This window comes from Dermacentor variabilis, chromosome 7 (assembly GCF_050947875.1).
Source record: "Dermacentor variabilis isolate Ectoservices chromosome 7, ASM5094787v1, whole genome shotgun sequence".
NCBI classification, from domain to species: Eukaryota; Metazoa; Arthropoda; class Arachnida; order Ixodida; family Ixodidae; genus Dermacentor; species Dermacentor variabilis.
Genome location: NC_134574.1, coordinates 14,759,033 through 14,778,513, shown reverse-complemented (window position 1 = coordinate 14,778,513; position 19,481 = coordinate 14,759,033). Strand labels below are relative to the sequence as shown.

Sequence of the window (19,481 nt, the reverse complement as noted above, 5' to 3'; positions counted from 1 at the left end):
ATGCAGAGTATCTAAATCCTTAAAATGTTGCAAATTCTCAACCATGTTGTAAAAGCAATCAATGCCGCACAGACTTAAGGTATGCCACGTTTTCGCACGTAGTCAACCACGTGGCCACACACTCACTTTCCTACTAAAGTAATATACTCGATACCAAAGCGCACACAGTAAAACCCCTAATAGCTACTGCTCTTGCCACTTCCAAGCTACTATTTAAAGGCTTAACGTCCCACCCGTTTGCATGTGTTGAAACATGCAGCGCGAAAGGACGCTCTGACTATCCTGCACAACCAAATAAACATGAAACACACCTGTGCACACGAAAAAACAGAGAAAAAAGAGGAAACCACCCAATTATTAGTTAAAGGCTAAAAAAATGGTCTGCCGTGAGTGGGCACGGCGGACCATCGACAAGCATGTGGCTTAAACCGTTCTGCTACCTCGTGCAGGTGCTTGCTCATGGCCTGGCCGGATCAACGATACTGCAACTGCCACAGCCTGACCAGTCTTCAAGAAATGCAATCGACCATCCCTATCTACGAAACTTCGCCACGTGCACTTGGACCACAACTAGAACACCGATGCCACGTCACTGCTTCCATGATGCCAATCCTTCGCTGTTTTGGGATGCGTCACTTGAGGCGCCACCTATTCTTCACGTGACGTCGACGCGTCAGTGTATAAAGGAGCAGCTCCAGACGTATACTTTCAGTGGGCACGGCGGACCATCGACAAGCATGTGGCTTAAACCGTTCTGCTACCTCGTGCAGGTGCTTGCTCATGGCCTGGCCGGATCAACGATACTGCAACTGCCACAGCCTGACCAGTCTTCAAGAAATGCAATCGACCATCCCTATCTACGAAACTTCGCCACGTGCACTTGGACCACAACTAGAACACCGATGCCATGTCACTGCTTCCATGATGCCAATCCTTCGCTGTTTTGGGATGCGTCACTTGAGGCGCCACCTATTCTTCACGTGACGTCGACGCGTCAGTGTATAAAGGAGCAGCTCCAGACGTATACTTTCAGTGGGCACGGCGGACCATCGACAAGCATGTGGCTTAAACCGTTCTGCTACCTCGTGCAGGTGCTTGCTCATGGCCTGGCCGGATCAACGATACTGCAACTGCCACAGCCTGACCAGTCGTCAAGAAATGCAATCGACCATCCCTATCTATGAAACTTCGCCACGTGCACTTGGACCACAACTAGAACACCGATGCCACGTCACTGCTTCCATGATGCCAATCCTTCGCTGTTTTGGGATGCGTCACTTGAGGCGCCACCTATTCTTCACGTGACGTCGACGCGTCAGTGTATAAAGGAGCAGCTCCAGACGTATACTTTCAGTGGGCACGGCGGACCATCGACAAGCATGTGGCTTAAACCGTTCTGCTACCTCGTGCAGGTGCTTGCTCATGGCCTGGCCGGATCAACGATACTGCAACTGCCGCAGCCTGACCAGTCTTCAAGAAATGCAATCGACCATCCCTATCTACGAAACTTCGCCACGTGCACTTGGACCACAACTAGAACACCGATGCCACGTCACTGCTTCCATGATGCCAATCCTTCGCTGTTTTGGGACGAGTCACTTGAGGCGCCACCTATTCTTCATATGACGTCGACGCGTCGGTGTATAAAGGAGCAGCTCCAGACGTATACTTTCAGTGGGCACGGCGGACCATCGACAAGCATGAGGAGTAAACCGTTCTGCTACCTCGTGCAGGGTAGTAACTGCTATAGTACGATGAGAAGTGATTGTCGTGGTCTTTTGGTCTTGCCGTGCCCCCTATGGTGTGCTTTTATTGTATATGATGTGTACTGCGTGTGCTTGCTGCTGATGTGCGGCGACATTGAGTTAAATCCCGGCCCCACTGACGGTAGTGGGGCTTCTATGGAATCCATGCTGAAAGAATTGCTGTCTGGTCAGAACAAGTTGGCAGCGGACGTGACTGCGCTCAGGGAGCAACAGAATAAGGTGGAAAACGTTATAGCTGATTGGGGAGCCAGATTCATTGAATTAGAAAAACGAGCCTCGCGTGTAGATGACCTTGAGCGTACAGTGAAATCACTGCAGGCAAAGTTGACTGATCTGGAGGATAGGAGCAGGAGATCCAATCTGGTAGTCTTTGGCATTCCGGAGGATGCCAGCGAAACTGAGCCTATTCTTAAAAATAAAGTTCTTGATGAGGTGTTCCCTGCAAAGCTTGCTGTTCCTTGCAAATCCGTCGGCCGAATTCATCGTCTTGGTAGCAAAGGTAACAAGAGACCAGTCATCATTTACTTCCAGGGTTTTACCGAAAAACAGCTTGTCTTAAAAAATGCGTACAAATTAAACGGTAGTCGAATATCGATTCAAAACGATTACTCGCGCAGCACACTAAGAAAACGCAAACTCTTGTGAAATAGTGCTAAAATTGAAAGAGAACAAGGCAAGAAAGTTCGCTTAATTAACGATAAGATGAGTGTTAACAATGAGCTTTTCGCATGGGATGATAGTAAGAACTTGAGGATCAAAATTGACGGCCATGTAAATTCTTCAAAAAATGACTGACTTGCCTCCGCTTACACTTCCCCTGGCGCTAAAGAACTGAGAATTTTAAACATTAACACCCGCAGTGTCGTTAATAAATCGGAAAGCCTTGAGGCAGCTATCATGGGTTACAATCCCCATGTGGCTGTTATAACAGAAACGTGGTTGCATGACAATATTGAAGATGCTGTTGTGTTTCCCCCATCTTATCGAGCATATCGCCGTGACAGGTGTACTAGAGGGAGCGGGGTGGCAGTTTTGGTAAAAGAAACTGTATCCGCTATTCTGTTATGCCAGGCCAGTAACTTGGAATCTGTTACAATAAAGCTTACTTGCTGGGATAAATCATTCTTGCTATTTGCAGTTTATCGAGCACCTGACTCGCCCCCAAAATTCTTTCGTGATCTTTTCGCACACATGGTTTCATTCACAAGCGATAAAACACTACTTATAGGCAACTTTAACCTACCAGATATTGATTGGGAGAACGAGTTTCTCTGCACCGGGATTAATTCACACTTAGGTTACTTGCATGGCATCATTCTGTCTCACAATCTACAACAGGTTGTGAGACAGCCAACGCGCACCTATGGTACGTCAGCAACCATACTTGACCTCGTTTTTGTAAGTTGTTCATTAGAAAACTTTTTTGTCTCGGTTGAGCCGGGAATTTCTGATCATAGTCTTGTATATTTTTCTTGTTCTTTGGAAGTGCTTAACCCTAAAAGAATTAAAACAACCACTGTTAAAGATTTTTCTCGTGCCAGAGACGAAAGTGTCTTGGATTATCTTGAAGAATGCCTTGATAACTTTCACACTAACAATGTTACTGTGCTTTGGGATAAATTTAAAGAAATTATCACTCACTGCCTTAGCAACTTTATTCCAAATAAAACTGAAAAAACTTTCAAGACTACTCCCTGGATAACGAGAAACATCTTGCACCTTAAAAGAAAAGTTAAGCGCTTGAGACGACGATGTGCCTCACGTGTTTCAATTCACGAAACCCAAAATAAGCTCAACCAAGAAGTAGAGCAAGCTAAGCGCTGGTATTTTCACCATACATTGCCAAATTTTATTCAAATGGCATCCCAAAAATTTTGGGCTTTTTAAAGTGCAAAAACCAAACCAATTGACCAAATTGTTAACGAGGGCCATGTCATTGTCGAAAAACAACGTATCGCGGAGCACTTCAATAATTATTTTCAGTGTTTTTTCAAATTTCGATGGTGTTATAAACCTTAACCGCATGTCAGGTAACTCGACCTCTGATATTGTTTCACAACCTGGTGTTGTGTCGATGCTGCTGAACCTCAAAACTAAATCATCTCCAGGACCAGACAACATACCGAACACGTTTTTGCACAGATATGCTGAAGTGTTAGCCCCTTTTCTTGTTGTTACCTTCCATTCCTCGTTATCTTTGGCTAATCTTCCTACAGACTGGCTAACTGCATGTGTCGTTCCCATACCGAAAAAAGGTGACAAAACCCTAGTAACTAGTTATCGTCCAATATCATTAACTTCATCATGTTGCAAGTTAATCGAACATATTATAGCTAATGAAATAACCAAATTCCTAAGTGACAACAACGTACTGTCCCCATATCAGCATGGTTTCCAGAAGGGTTTCTCTACTGTAACACAATTAACCACAATTATTCACAACTTTGCAAGTGCTCTTGACAAGTCAAGCCAAATTGACGTAATATTTTTAGACTTTAAGAAAGCGTTTGACCTTGTTCCTCACAATAAACTTATAGAAAAACTACAGTCGATAGACCTTCCAGCCTATATTATTAACTGGGTGGCGGCTTATCTTTCTAATCGCATGCAGTTTGTTTCAATTGATAATTACTCTTCTAACGAACTTTCAGTAACCTCTGGAGTACCTCAAGGTAGCGTGCTAGGACCATTACTATTTCTAATATACATAAACGACATCACTAACGAAATTTCTCATCCTGTTCAAGTTAGACTATTTGCTGACGATTGTGTGTTGTTTAACGAGGTTACTTGCCACGAAGATCAGTTAATGCTTAACCCGGACCTTCAAAACATTCTTTCCTGGTGCAGTCGGTGAGGCATGGAATTGAATAGAGAAAAGACTGTTTACATGTCCAAAACAAACAAAAAAATAAATAAAATGTCGTTTGTCTATAACCTCGACTCTGAACCGCTGACCAAAGTCAGCCAGTATAGGTATCTTGGAATCACAAAAACCAGTGACCTCAGCTGGAATAGCCACATTTCTAACGTATGTAACTCGTCTTTCAGGAAGCTTTGTCTCCTCAGGCACAAACTAAAACACACTCCCTCTGGTACTAGATTACTGGCTTACACTTCACTCATCCGACCGAAACTAGAATATGCATGCATTGTGTGGAATCCCTATAAGAAAATTAACATTAACGCTTTAGAGATGGTCCAACGTAAAGCTGTCAGGTTTATTTTTTCTAAATATAGACTGAGTGACTCTTTACTAGCCTAATGAAACAACGTAATATTCAAACGCTACAAATACGCAGGAAAATACAACGACTGAAGTTTCTGTTCTTGCTTAAAAACAACTGTTTGTCTCTCGACCCACAGGCTTATGTTAAACCACTAACAGCGCGCTGAACACGGCATCGTCACGCTGATTCTTTAACACCTTATAACACCCGAACTAAACTCTAAGTTTTCCTTCTTCCCGCGCACTGTAACAGATTGGAACAGCCTGCCATTATCACAATTGATAAACACCGATTCTATGGAATGCATGTGTCTTGAATACTAGGGGTATTTCCATGTCGGCAAGCCTTGTTACTGTTCCCCCCCCCCCCTTTTTTTTAAACATGAATTTTGTTTGACACTTTCCTGATCTTCCTTGTTCTATTATTTTCAGTATTTTGCAATGGTCGCTCGTTTAACTTCTGGTGTTTTTTTCTTTCTTTTTTTTTCCTCTTTTTTTTCCCCTCTCTTGATAGTGGTTGCAAGTGCTCATATATGCGTGTGATACTGTTCTAATGTTTGTCGGGTTGTCTTCCTTCAGTGTACCTTCTCTTAATCTTATTAGTCGTCGCCTTCATTTTAGTTTTCTTCTGATATTTACATATGTTGCATTGCTTTTGTATTTCTTTTTCATGTGTACATGTGTATGTATATATATACATACATATGTAAATATTTATGTATTTTGCCCCTCCTGCTTGGGCCCTCATTGGGGCCTGCGGTATTGTATAAATAAATAAATAAATAAATAAATAAATAAATAAATAAATAAATAAATAAAAATCAGCAAGTTAAACACAGAAGCAAGCTCAAAGCCTGCACAAAAAAAAAAAAAATTGGAGGATGCTTAAGCTTCGCCTTCAAGAGCGGAATGCAAAAGCGTTATCGCACCCCGTTCACACCGCCCACTCATTTGCTTGGCATGCTCTTGAGTCACACACACAGTTTTTATGGACAACACTTCTAAGTACACAGTACAACTTTGTTTAAATTATTTGTTCTAACAAGTGCTTTTCACAATCTACATTACTGCACTGTGTTGTGCACACTACGTTTCTTGCTCCCCTGTTCGTTTAGCGTTCACATGCACTGAGTATCTCGGTCAGTCGCAGCACGGCACACATTGCAGGGGGCGCTTTCCCGCCAGACGCGCTACAGCGCAGCAATCACGTCAGAGGCGTCCCGCATCGGACGCTGCACCTACGAATCGCGTTGTGAGCAGAAAGAGGAGCCGCGTTGCCTAAACACGAGGGTTCGAGTGACGCATGCTGGAAGTTGGAAGGGGAGAGAGCGAGAAAACTTATTAAACGCAAGGGTATTGGGGCATCCTCGCATCGGTCCCCGCACGGCCCCAATGCGCTCAAACGAGATGAAGGGGAGAAGCGAGTGAGTGGTGCGCCACCTGTCGGGGCAGCGCTGTACATTGCGACAAGGGGGTCTTCTGTGTTTGCCGCAAGATGGCTCTGCATGTGCGCCAAGCGCAGAAGAAATGTAGCGGAAACGTACTTCGCTACTCGTTTAACTGCGACTTCTGTAATTTACATGCTCATAATTACCGATATACACCACAGTATAACTTTCTACGGCACGTTTCTAAGGCAACACCGCATTCACTAGAGGCGATTTTGTCCCGCTTTGAACCATCGAATTCATGGCTGAGTGGTAGCGTCTCCGTCTTACACTCCGGAGACCCTGGTTCGATTCCCACCCAGCCCATCTTGCAAGTTGTTTTTTATTTATGAATTGGCTTCCGAGATTTTTCGCTCACGACCAACGCCGCCGACTCCAACTTTTCTGCAACATGAGCTCCTTAAAGCTGTCTCGTTAAAAACTTATGATTTTGTCACTGCCACAGAGCACTGGAAAAACACGTCCATCCACCACAATATCTCATGCCGAATATATGGATGAATGGATGTTATGAGTGTCCCCTTCAGAACGGGGCAGTGGGTTGCGCCACCCAGCTCTTGGTATTATACTGCTTAATGTCCTACCTAGGTTAAAAAAAACACTAGGAACTCTCACAAACAAATTTTCTGATCCCCTATTGTGAACTTTGCTTTTGTTTGTCTGCTTTTTGTCATTTCCCTACTTTTCTTTCGCCAATCTTCCAATCACCTCTTACACAGTTAAGTACGAGTAGCGCCACCTGGTGGTGCCAGTTACAATTCCTACCCCCTTAAAACAACAGTTTAATGGAAGTTACAGGCAGTTACAGTTCAAGGAGAAAACCGAAGCATAGGATACCGTTCCCTAGTGCTCTGACGAAGCCGAGGTGTGGGAGGAGGCGAGGAACACACTGTGCGCGGTGATCGTGTGTTGTCGCTGGCCTCCAGTTAGGAGGACTCGCCGGATGCAAGTACTTGGTCTGCCCATCCTGGTGCAACTTCAGAAAGAACATTGACAGCTGTGTCTCCGATTGCTGATGGTAGTGGCAACTGTAGCTCTGGGCATTCAGTGGAGGTGCCAGAGCCATGATCCAGATGATACAGATGACGGGTTCCATTGTCCCCTATCGTCCAACTGTAGCTCCATCTGGGAATTGTGTTGCCTGGTGACTACGGAGGGTATTCAGCTCAGACCTGGGTGAAAATTTCTGGCTCCTGGTTGTGCTGGCAACTCAGTTTGGCACTTTGATCATACACCTTCTTCTGACCGAGTTGTTTCTGGAGGAATGTTTTTCTCAGGTCTAGCTGCAGCAGGTCCAATGCAGTCCTAAGCCTCCATCCCATCAACAGCTCGGATGCGCAACACCCAGTGACCTCGTGGGGTGTAGACCGATACGCTAACTGTATTTGTGCAGTTTGTGTACGCAGGTCCCTTGGGCCAAATATCTGTTGCTTTGCTTTCATTGTTTGAACAGCCCTTTCTCCAGCACCATTAGAGGCAGGATTGGGCATTACCAGCATCCACTTCATGCCATTTTTCTTCAAGAATATCTCGTACGCTTCACTCAGGAACACGGGGCCATTGTCTGACAACGCCATATCTGGAAGGCCGATTCGCAAATGTGACTCGCATGCACGCAATTGTACAGTCTGCTGAGGGCGATCAAACGGGAAACACTTCAATCATAGAAGGCAGAGCCCAATGTACAAGAAATGAACTGTACTAGAAGAGAAACTTGGGCGAGTTGGTGGTAATCCATGTTTCAAAATGTTTTGTCAGTTTTGAACTGTTAATTTCCAAAACACTTCAATCAAATTGGAGAATTCCCATAAGGTCCCGCATATTCCACATAAATTCTTGACCAGGCCGTCTGGAAATGGCCACGGCATCATAGGCACTGGTCCATTTGGCCGCTGCTGTTATTGGCAAGCACAGTGCTTTTGTATTGTCGCTATGATGTCGCTATCTAACGATGGCCACCACACACGACTTCATGTGATGGTTTTCATTTTCGTGACCCCAGGGTGGCTCTCGTGCAGTAACGTGAGAATTTCCCCTTGGAGGCTGGAGGGTACCACAACACGGTTTCATCGCAGTACACAGTTCTGGTGCACACTTAACTCATTGAATTGAGACACATATAGCCCCCCCTCTGATTTCATGTCCAGAACATGGCCAGATCCCAAATCCTGTTGACAGCACTGAGTCTTGCTGTGGCTTCTGTGACCTTTGATGAAATAACAGAGGGATAGACAAATTCAAGCATGAATACCTCTGCAGGAGCCCTTGCAGAACATCCGGTCGTTGGCAAAGGGAGCCTACTCAACCCATCTACATGGGCTATCAGGCCTCCAGACCTATAGCTCAAGCTGTGGCTGTACAGCAGCCACAGCCAGCAGCAAAGCCCCGCAAAGAACCCTCAACGAGCACGTTTCAGGAGTAGGTCTTACAGTGCCTAACAGACCCAACAAGGGTGTGTGGTCGGTAACTGCTTCGAATTTCCGCCCACCTGAACTTTGTGATACCAAACACGAGTCCAAGTGGCTGTTTATCCAGCTGACTGTAATTCTTTTCAGCAGTGGTGAGGCTCCTCGATGAAAAGGCTATATGCTGCTCTTCTCCAGAAGTGTCTCTCACTGCCAGAGCAGCCCCCAGCAGTGAGGAGAAGCATCAGTGATCACCACAGTTCGTCTGGATAGGTCGTAACAGGCCAAGAGACGGGTGGATGCGAGCAGCTCTGTGGCTCCTAACGAATGCACATTGTTCGACTGCAATCCAGTATCGGTCTACGCCCCACGAGGTCACCGGGTGTTGCCCATCTGAGCTGTTGATGGGATGGAGGCTCAGGGGTGCACTGGACCTGCTGCGGCCAGACCTAAGAAAAACAGTACTTCAGAAACAACTCACTCAGAAGAAGGAGTATGAACAAAGAGCCAAACTAAGGTTGCCAGCACAACCAGGAGACAGGGTGTTCACCAGGAATGTTCACCCAGATTTGAGCTGGATGCCCACTGTAGTCACCAGGCAACACAATTCACAGATGGAGCTACAATTGGACAACGGGCAACAATGGACCCGTCATCTTGAAATCACAGCATATGCACCACTGCCCATTTTGTTTCAGCACTGGCACAACAGGCGCTGCTCATCTGGCAGTCTTTGCTTATCGAACCACACCTCGACAGACCAGTCTCTGCAAAGACCCTCAAACTTTTCTTTCAGAATAAAGGGAATCCACAGGCGCTTGAAGAATCTGGGTTTAGCATCTTGAGGCTCCATGATGCGAGCCTTAACCCCCTGGAACGTACCTGATCCTTTGGAAAACATTTCCTGAAAATGGTCCACAGCTTCTTCTGCAGACACAGAAAAAATTGATTCTGGCTTGCTGATTCCCAATTGAAATTTCTTCATCCAATGTCTACCGAACAATGCAGGACACTGCCCTTTTACCACAAACAGTGGTAGCTGTCTCTCCTCTTCCCGAAGCTTCACAGTGGCTGTGAACTTCCCAGCGACTGGTCGCGTGTCCCTACAAAAACTCCTCAGCTGTACGTTGGAAAACAGTTGCGTGAACTTTTTTTTCACTTATCGTTGACACATTCGCACCCTTTCAAGTTCCACTTTGTAGGGATGCGCGACTCTCGCGCGTCCCCTGATATGTTTTTCCCGCATGGCGCGTCTCTTGTAATCTGGCTTCGCCGCGTGGCCTGCGTGATGCCCGCGGCGGTCGATGTGGTTGGGGCGCAGTGCGAGAGATGGCGCGAGTGTTGCGTTGCTAACGCCGCCTCACGGCAGGGTTACTTGGGGGCGCAGGGGAGAACGGGCTGTTTTTCCCGGCGGGTCGGCGAACAGCGTGGACATCCCGCGCGCCGCCGACCCATGCTTCTGCGAGACCGTTTCGCGTGGCCTGCCTTCGAATGCGCCACCGTTTGCGTGACAGTACGCGCGAACGACCAGGCGTTGGGATCCAGCATGAGGTGAACATATTCGCTCGTGATGCATTCGCGGTGAGTCGGACTTCTAGATTTGTCGCGCGCCCATCGGCATGTTTTGTGGATAGCAACTCGGCTAGCAGGCATTGATCTATGAAAGGTGCAATAAATGCCCTTGTGATTGTTTGCACTACAGTCGCCGACCGATTTTCCGGACTCCAAAAATTCGGACATGCCCGATTATTTGGTCAGCTTCGCGGCACCGCCATTTACCCCATAGACCATAATGTATAACAACTGCCGAAAGTTCGGACACGTTGCAACCTCTCGTCTGATTTTTCGGACACTCCTTGAGGCAACTCGATCGAGAGCATCATGCACCGACTATGACTGGCGCATAGTTCGACTTGCTGAACGCCATTTTTGTTTTGAACAGAGCCTACCTGCTGCCCCATGAAGTGGCGCTACTGGAAATCCCCGCTCATCATCATCGTCTCTGCCTGGTTCGATAGAGTGGCTCTACAGCAGTTTCGGTTTCAGCTTAGTAAGCCATGTCCAGACAATCCAGCAGCTGATTTGTTTCTTCGCGCACGACGCTGCGAGTAGGCCACGCTTTTCGTTTGTGCGACTGGTGTCGGCACGGTGGTGTTTGCTTTGTGTGCGGTGTCGAGGTTGCAGTGATCCAACGCGGCATACGGAAACATAGCATCAAGTGTCTAATGTCTAATGGTGCCGACAGTGCCCGCGCAAACTGCGCTGGGGAATACCGGCAAGCGGGTGCCAGGAGGCCTAGGATTTGTCGCCTTCCGATGTGCTCCCTACTGACGTGGAAAATGTTCTGCCGAGACCTGCGCAGTAGTTGCATTGCGATTACGGACACCGTCTCATTTGAAAGTTTCACAGGTGCTGACATTGCTGTACTGACATGCGCAGAACTCGATGATGGCGAGATCATTCGTCAGGTTTCTGCTGCACCGCCAGACGATGACTTCGAGTCGGAAGATGACGCACCATGTGCTACGCTGCCGTCGCATGCGGAGCGTGCACAAACAGTGACTGCTTTCAGCCGCCTATACCGTACGACCCTCTCCGAGATTCAGGCTTATCTGATTGTGCGTAAATGGAACAGCGTGCAATGGCGTATTCACGATTTCTTCAAGCCTACTGCCGAGCCCGAATAAGTGCGTGGAAATAAAGGATTTCATTTTTTTTCTTCTTAATCTGCTTTTTCGGACACCTTTTTATTCGGACATTTCCGCAGTCCCCGTGAGGTCCGAATAAACGGTCGGCGACTGTACTGTGTTGTCGTTCCTTTGTCCCAACAGCACGGGAGGAGACCCCACAACTTCTAGCGGAACGCCGTTAGCAATAACCATAATGTGCATTGGCACTGGTCCAGCCGCCTCAAGCATCCAAAGGCTGCATGCTTCCAGCGTGTCACCCACATCGTGTACCCGAAGCACTTCATTTACAGTATTGAAGCACCTCGAATCTGCATGGCACATCTGTCTATCTGCTAAGTCGTTATCAGTCTTGCACACTCTTGCCAGATGCCCTTGCCACCTGCATTTGTAGGAAACTGAGTTGACATGTTGGCACAGGCGCCGCATCGAAAACACCCGTGTTCACGACACCCAGATTGTATTCTATTTGTTGCCACATGGCTGTTTCGACTGCCAATTGGGCTGGCTCGGACTATGAAGCTGGGTGTTCGCTCAGGGCACGAGAATCCTTGTGAGCAGCCTCGAAGGGCCATACTGTACTAATTGCGGTTTCTAAGTTTAAGTCAGCTGTTTTTAATAACCGCATTTGCATTGGCATGTCGTTAGTGCCACTGACAATTTGGTCTTGTAGCATGCGGTCTCGGAATGTCCCGAATTTGCAGGCGTCGCGTAGTCACTTGCTCACCGCCTCCCCATCCTGCTTATGTCATGAAAAGAAATTGAAACAGGGGCCATATTCTGTAACGCTTTGCTTTGGAACTGATTCGCTCTGGCTGTTACATCTGGGTGACATCACTCGGAGAAAGAGCGGAATGTCGCAGCGCGAGGGCGACCAGTGAACGAGAGGCGTTCTGCCGCAAGGTCACGTCATGATTTTTGTTTGTACTTTGGGGACGATGTAGTAATCGAAGGTTGCTGCTAGTTTGGTAAAAAAAAATATTGGTTTGTATACGACACTTGCACTTTTAATTTCCAGTGGTAACACAGCTAGTGGTTTAATTTTATCTGTGCTGTTTTATTTATTAAAGCAAAGCTTTTGCCTCTTCCTTCGACTTTCCCACTGCTGCTGCTACTATGGCGGCTGTGCCTGCTGCATCAGGCACACTGCGTGGCGGGGGGAGGGGGGGGTGAAGGGTCACAGCGTGTGTATACATGACAGGAGCGAATCAGAAAGGAAAGGCAATGCTAGAAACTCATTTTCACTCCACCGCGTTGAATGTGCACAATGCCCTCTGGAGCTCCCTTGCTGTCGCCACATTGGCCTCTTAGAAGCTGTAATTACGCGCGGCTCCCCCTAGAAGCATTGCAGAAACTGCGGCGCTTCCCTTTCTACTAAAGTTCGAGTCCAGAGGGCACGTAGATAGAACTGTAGGGAGGAGAGAGAAGAGGCAGTTCCCATACAAGGGAGGGGGGAGGTGACGTGAGAAGGCAAGCAAACCCTACTACTATACGACCGCGACTGCGGGGAACCTAGATAATCATAATGGCAAAGCCTTTAGCGCAATTCAAAAAAGACAGGGACGTGACAGAAACACAGGACAGTGCTAACCGTACCAACTAGCCCAGGAATCAGCCCTGTTAAACTAGATAAGCTTAAGTTCAAAGTATGGTACAGTACGCTGCTGCTATTCCTGAAAACTGAACACCATGCAAATATGTCAATCGGGCAACTTACGCAGGGCATGCATAAGCAGAGCCGCATTAATTAAAGAGCAAGTACCGCAAGGTCCAGGTGACACTACGGAAGTGGTTGACCGTCAAATGAACACTTATGTGCCCGCCGCATTTAGGCTTGCGGCTATGGAATTGCTAGAGGCCGTGGATTTGATCCGAACTGCGGCAGCCACATTTCGATGGGGGCAAAATAGAAAATGCACATGCACTTAGATTTTGGGACACGTTAAAAAAAAATCCCAGTGTCAAAATTGATCCGGAGTCCGCCACTACGGCTTGCCTTATACATCATCCGATTGCAGTTTTGGCACTTACAGTCCCATAATCCAATTCAAGTTTAAAGGGACACTAATGGTTAATATTAAGTCAATGTGGACTGTTGAAATACCATCTCAGAAACCTCGAAACGGTTGTTTCATGCAAAGAAGATACTTATTTTAAGAGAGAATGCATTCTGAAGCGTCCGCCTACCTCTAGCACAGTTCAAACCACCCGCCCTCTGATCGAGGAGTGGTGACGTCATGGTCTCATAGTGACGTTGCGCCGTCGGTGAATGAAACGTCGCCCACAGACGGCGCTACGGCTTTTCTGCACAAAACACAAACGCACGGCCAGAAACAGAGCCAAGACAGAGCCGACAGCTAGCAGCGCATAACTATGGTGGCTAGCGGAAGGGAAAGCGCGCGACGATAAGCTGGTTCTTTATTTTATTACGCTAACTTTGACGCTCGTTGCAATGGACGACCCCGACAACGACACACTGGCTCGCGATGCTGGGCTCGACTTCAGCGATTTAAGCACTGATGAACATGACCTGCTGCTGAGGGCTCGCGCTGCCGGCGTCGTTGTGTACTACTACGACAGTAACTGTATATCATGGCTGTACATATTCGCACATTTGTAGCTTTTCCTTCATGAAAACCAAATGCCGAGCTCGTCTTCGAACTGCAGTTGTTCTTGCACTTCAAGAGAATACAGGCAAGACAGACGGAGCAGCGCTATGGGAAAGCATTGCTTTGAAAGGCACTCCACACGACTTCAGTAAGTCGGCGTTGAACTTGTAATCCTCTGGACGAAAGTGTAGCGAGCACACGATGCGATTTTTCGGCACTTTGCCAACGCGCTGTGGCAGAGGTACGGCACTTAACCACTTCGAACGGAGAGGTTCACTTGTTGGCACACAGTGATAAGTAACGTTGGATTTGCCGCTGCAACTGCCCTTGACCAAGTTCTGCGGACCGTTTGCACATCCCACGACATCACATGGACGTGGGATTGTCGCTGCTTGTTCCAAATGCAAGTTTCACGAGCCAGCAGAACCAGCACAGCACGACACGATAACGAAACAACTGAAACTCCAAAGCGCGCGCGGCACAAGAGTCGAGCGTGCAGAGTCGAGCGAAAACGAAACCTTTCGGCCACCCATACTACTGAAGGGTAACGTCAAAATGTTATTGTTTCTTAGAATCGAACAGAAGTGGACAAGTAGCATTTTCTTCTGCCTTATAACCTCATGAAATTATCTTTTTAATACGAGCAGTTGAGTACTAGTGACATAAATTATGAGGAGTGCCTTCGTCATCGGGCTAGTACTGCAATGTCGCTGGGGGGTCTCAAATCGTGTCATGCATTTACCTCAATTTCTCAGTTACTAAAGCTCTGTTCGCGATTATATTGACGCCTTAGACATTCTAGATCATTGCTTTATCACTTTAACTTGACTTCGTAGTAACATTTAGTGTCCCTTTAATACTCCTGCCACGGTGGGATGTGCCATGTGAGGCAACGACAACGCTCAACCCTCTCAGAGGTTATGAAATATGGTGCACAACAACGCCTCAAGCAAATCCCTCTCACTGTGTGTTCTGTGTGCCATGCAGACAAACAGCAGTGGTGCATGCAAGGTTACGTTAACATCAACTCACCGCTCTCGTGCTAAACATGGAAGAAATTAAGCTTTAGCCGTCAGCATCACCAATAATTATCGTCTATTAAAGCATCCAGCATGGAAAGCTTCACTAACATCGATTCCCACAGTGCATGGGATCTGCAGAATATTTTTTTGTCCCTAGTTGTTGTGCCATACATTAAGCAATCAAAGCAGTTCTCTACGTGTAGGCCACGGCTCTAATAGAATTTCGTTTAGCTATGGCTGAGCTTCTTAAGGGGCACGATTGTGATGAGAGAACTTCAAGAATTTTGCCGTGGTCAAGGAAACATTCTTGACTACGGCTTTCTCCTGTAGCATGGAGAGAAATCTTACAATCCTTTTTCTTTTCCCTCAACAGTAATGACCCTAGCAATGGCAGTAATGATGCGACTGACTCTCGACATTCCATATGCACTGATAAAAACCACCTGTTAAAAAAAAATAATGTAGCGCGCACAGCATTTACGTTGCACTGTCAACGCTACTAAATCTTGTGGTCCATGATGTTTTAGCTTACGGCAAATCCATCGCATTCTGTTTTTGGGGGCGCCTAAAATGCCTTCAGAACTCGCCTTCGCTCATGTCGAACGCATCGCACCATTGCCTCTCGTCACATCATTGTCTTCAGGCAACGCTCGCCAGCAACACACCCACAGAACTCACTATTGGCGACCCTCTCATCACACCGCCCAGCTCAAGACTAGCAGACGGCCACGGCTGCACTAGCAACAGTCGACATCATGCTTGCAGCCAAACGCAATCTTCAAGTGAACCACTTCTCCGCAGTTCCTCTCGTAGCAGACGACAGGTTCCTTTCCAGATGATTGACAAGCTGTGAGACGACAACAAAATTGGTTGTCACGCCCACCAAGGATGACGACAACAAAGCGCTGACCAATGGCGTTCGTGCGAGTGAACCGGTTCCAAAGCGAACCGTTAAAGAATGCGGCCCCTGGCTACCACTTCTGAGACCTTTGGCGAGAAGTGGTTGTTGAGGGCATCAAAAATTGTCGCTAAGTTCGCCTTGGCAGGTATCTCAGGGGCCAGTAAACTTTGTAGCACGGAATATGTCATGGCTCCACAACACATCAGAAATACAGCCGTCTTCTTACCGTATGGCATGCCGTTTACAGCCAGGAAAAGTTCCCCCTGTTCTCAGTATTCCACCCAGTCCTTGGTGTCTGTACTGGATTCGTCTATATTTCCGGGGACCAGCATGCCTGCTCTCGCGTTGCCGGTGTCATTCACTTGAACCATTTTCCGTCGTCGCCAGTTGTCATGACCGGGCCCCAGGTCATAGTTTGCAGTAGTGAGGGCACAGTAGCCGCTGTAAGGGGCGTAGGCACACTGGCCTCACGTTCTGCCTTTTATTGTACAGTTTAGTACGAGTAGCGCCACCTGGTGGTGCCAGTTACCATAGCAGGAACACATGAAGTGGTAAAAAATGAACATAACTCTAGTGGGTCATTTTTTGTGTTCTCGATGGCGAATGTTGGCGCCGGGAAAATGTACGTAATGAGAATGTATCAACAAAGTTCTACTGTGCATGTTCATGTTTTGTGCCGTACATTTGCACTCACCCATAAATCCTCATAAACACCATCAATAGAGAATATTTCATGCTCTTGTGAATGGGTAATTTAGACGCTCATGGGAAAAAAAGTATGCCTTGCCAAAGCTAACAAAAGCCTCCATCCGATTCGGTATTTCTCGTGCTGTACGTGCACTGACGCACTCCTATATTACACTGCACTGGCAAAGCAGCTGTGTCCAGTTGTGCAGACCATACTCACATGAGCCACTTTCCCTGCCATGGATGAAAACTCCCGGACGATGACGTTCACCACGTCTCGGAGCTGGAACACGTGAGCACCAACCACATGGTTATAGACAACAGGTCGCACAAGAAGGCGTGACTCATTTGCTTTGCTGTACCGAAAAGAACAATACCACTCGGGTGCAAATAACTTCTCACGCTTTGCTGATGTTTCAACCAGCATGTATTTGAACGTTGTAAGCCATTAGCCGTAATGACATAATAACCTGCACACTAATCCTGCATGCACCTCAATTTTTTTTTTGCAATTCTTTATCATGCCATGAACAGGTTGAATGACTTTGTTTGCCCTCTAGAATAACCAACCAAATTTCCAGTTCTTGTAAGTGTACACAACACTGTCATGCAGACAGGGCTAGGAGAGCACCTTTTGCTTCACCTTATCTCATAATAAATGCTAAACTCTATTTGGTTATAAAGTGAAAGCCAAACTGCCCTTCTTTGAATGCCTCATCAAATCAGTCACAGACTCAAAATTATATTTAATGTTTGGGTTATTTTGGCTGTAGAAAGTTCTTGCAACTTGCTTTCGTTTGCTTAACGCTGTATTGAAGCCACTGTAGCATAAAGGAACACGGACAAAGAAAAGGACAGTACACCACGGGCGCTGGCTCACATCAGCCTGTGGATTGCCTGCCCTGCAAGTGTAAACCATGGCTGCATAAGCTTAAGATTCTAGGCAGAAGTAAGGATACTACTGCTCATTAACTTTTGGAAGCTTATCACATTAGAAAAAGAGGCACAGATTGCGTTAGCGACACGTGGATCTGCTTATTTGGTAGCGAAACACGGCGTTTTGAATATTCGTTTTTTTTTTTTTTTGCTATGAAGAATGTGTACGCATGCGCTATACTAGTGCATCTGTTATTCCCTATTTTTCTGGGGTCGACCGAATAAACCAGTTGCGAGTTATCAACCGTGGTGTCCTTTCCTCTTCTTTGTCCGTGTTCCTTTGCACTACAATGGCAATACATACCAACCAAGTCTCCCAAGAAGTTTTATTGTTTAACACTGTGTTTCTCCTCTTTAAGATTAGCAATTAATTAGAGCTGAGTCGACACGATAAAGTCAATGACGTCACAACAAACTAGTGCAGGAAGATCAGGGCAGTGTTGTTGCTTATTTGTCATTGTTGCATATACTTGCATAACAGGCGTCGCTCCAGACTGGTCGAGGCACTGCTTTGAGCCAATCAGTATTGATGTACACACCTTCTTAAGCAGTGCGACGCTGACTGAGATGATAAATCCTGCAGACCCAAACATACTAACCGCTTTGCTGTTGAACAAGCATCATTAATGCACAGCCTAACTTAATACAGTTGAACCTTGCAATAACTAAATTGGCAGAGAACGCAAAAAAATTCGCGTTCGCAAGAATTTCACAGTTGCAAAATGAGACTGCACAGGTAGGTAATTCGTCGCAGAACGAAACTTTACCATCAAAATTCCGTTAGCCTACTTTTGCAAAGCTTGCCCGAGGATATAAAACCGCATCGCCAACAGTACAAAGTGCGCCACATGCGACGATCCGCAGTGGCAGCACTGCCATGGAGCAGTATTCTCGGTCAGTTGCAAAAGTGGACGTAGATATGGCCACTTTTGGAAGATTTTGCATAACTCAGCACCGGACGCAAAGCAACAGCGCTCCACGCATGCAGCAGCATTTCTCCAGTGCACTCTGTTGCCCGCAGGGGTCGATGTGCCCAGTGCTGAGCACGAAAGTGATCGTAACTCGTACACCTGAAGACAACAGAGTGAGATTATGGCCCCTTGGTGCCAATCTACGTCCGGCGCCAAATCCGCACGCGATGCCGGTTGGATGGCGCCAAAACCAGCATTCTTGAAGCAACGAATGCGTATTTCTGGACAATCGCTCAATCACTGCTCGATGCATGGCACCCCATGCTGCGACTGCCATTTTAAAAGCTATAAACAATTCCACATCGGTGGGACGTGGATTTCCTTGTTCTTGCTGCATTTTCCACACTGAGGTGCACGTTACGCACTGCCCTAGGTGTGCAAAAATCGTCGTCACATGGCGGTAGCAACATGATGCCGCTTCAAACGGGCGATCAACAAATAAGATGGCAGCCGTGATGTGTTTCCAGTGTGATCATTTCCAGCACTTGGTTGTTTACTAAAACAAAAATGGCAGCAACCAGGCAAGTGTAACGTGGTGGTATTTTATGCAATTTTGGTGCAAAGCAATTGCATTTGAGCACATTTTGGAGCCTGCTAGCCTTGCGCAAATAGGTAATATGCAGGATTACGTTCCAGCAAATTTTGTTGATGCGGGACTTTAGTACAGCGACATTTCGTTGTCAAGACATACGAAATGCACTGAATCTTATGGCCGTTCACTGGGGATACGAAATTATTTCGTTGTCGTGAGAACTTCGTAGTCATAGGATTTCATTACTGGAGGTTTCAACTGTATTACTATTTAGTGTTGTAGTGAAAA

General features: G+C 46.8%; 1 protein-coding gene across 4 annotated transcripts in view; it reads right to left on the bottom strand.

Moving 5' to 3' along the window:
• Positions 1 to 19,481, bottom strand: part of LOC142587341 (mitochondrial-processing peptidase subunit alpha) — a 233,772-nt gene that overhangs the window by 48,678 nt on the left and 165,613 nt on the right. For all 4 annotated transcript variants that reach the window (XM_075698266.1, XM_075698267.1, XM_075698268.1 and 1 more), the window contains one exon: positions 16,975 to 17,037. In XM_075698266.1, the coding sequence (XP_075554381.1) occupies positions 16,975 to 17,037 (63 nt within the window). The remainder of the gene's footprint in view (positions 1 to 16,974; positions 17,038 to 19,481) is intronic.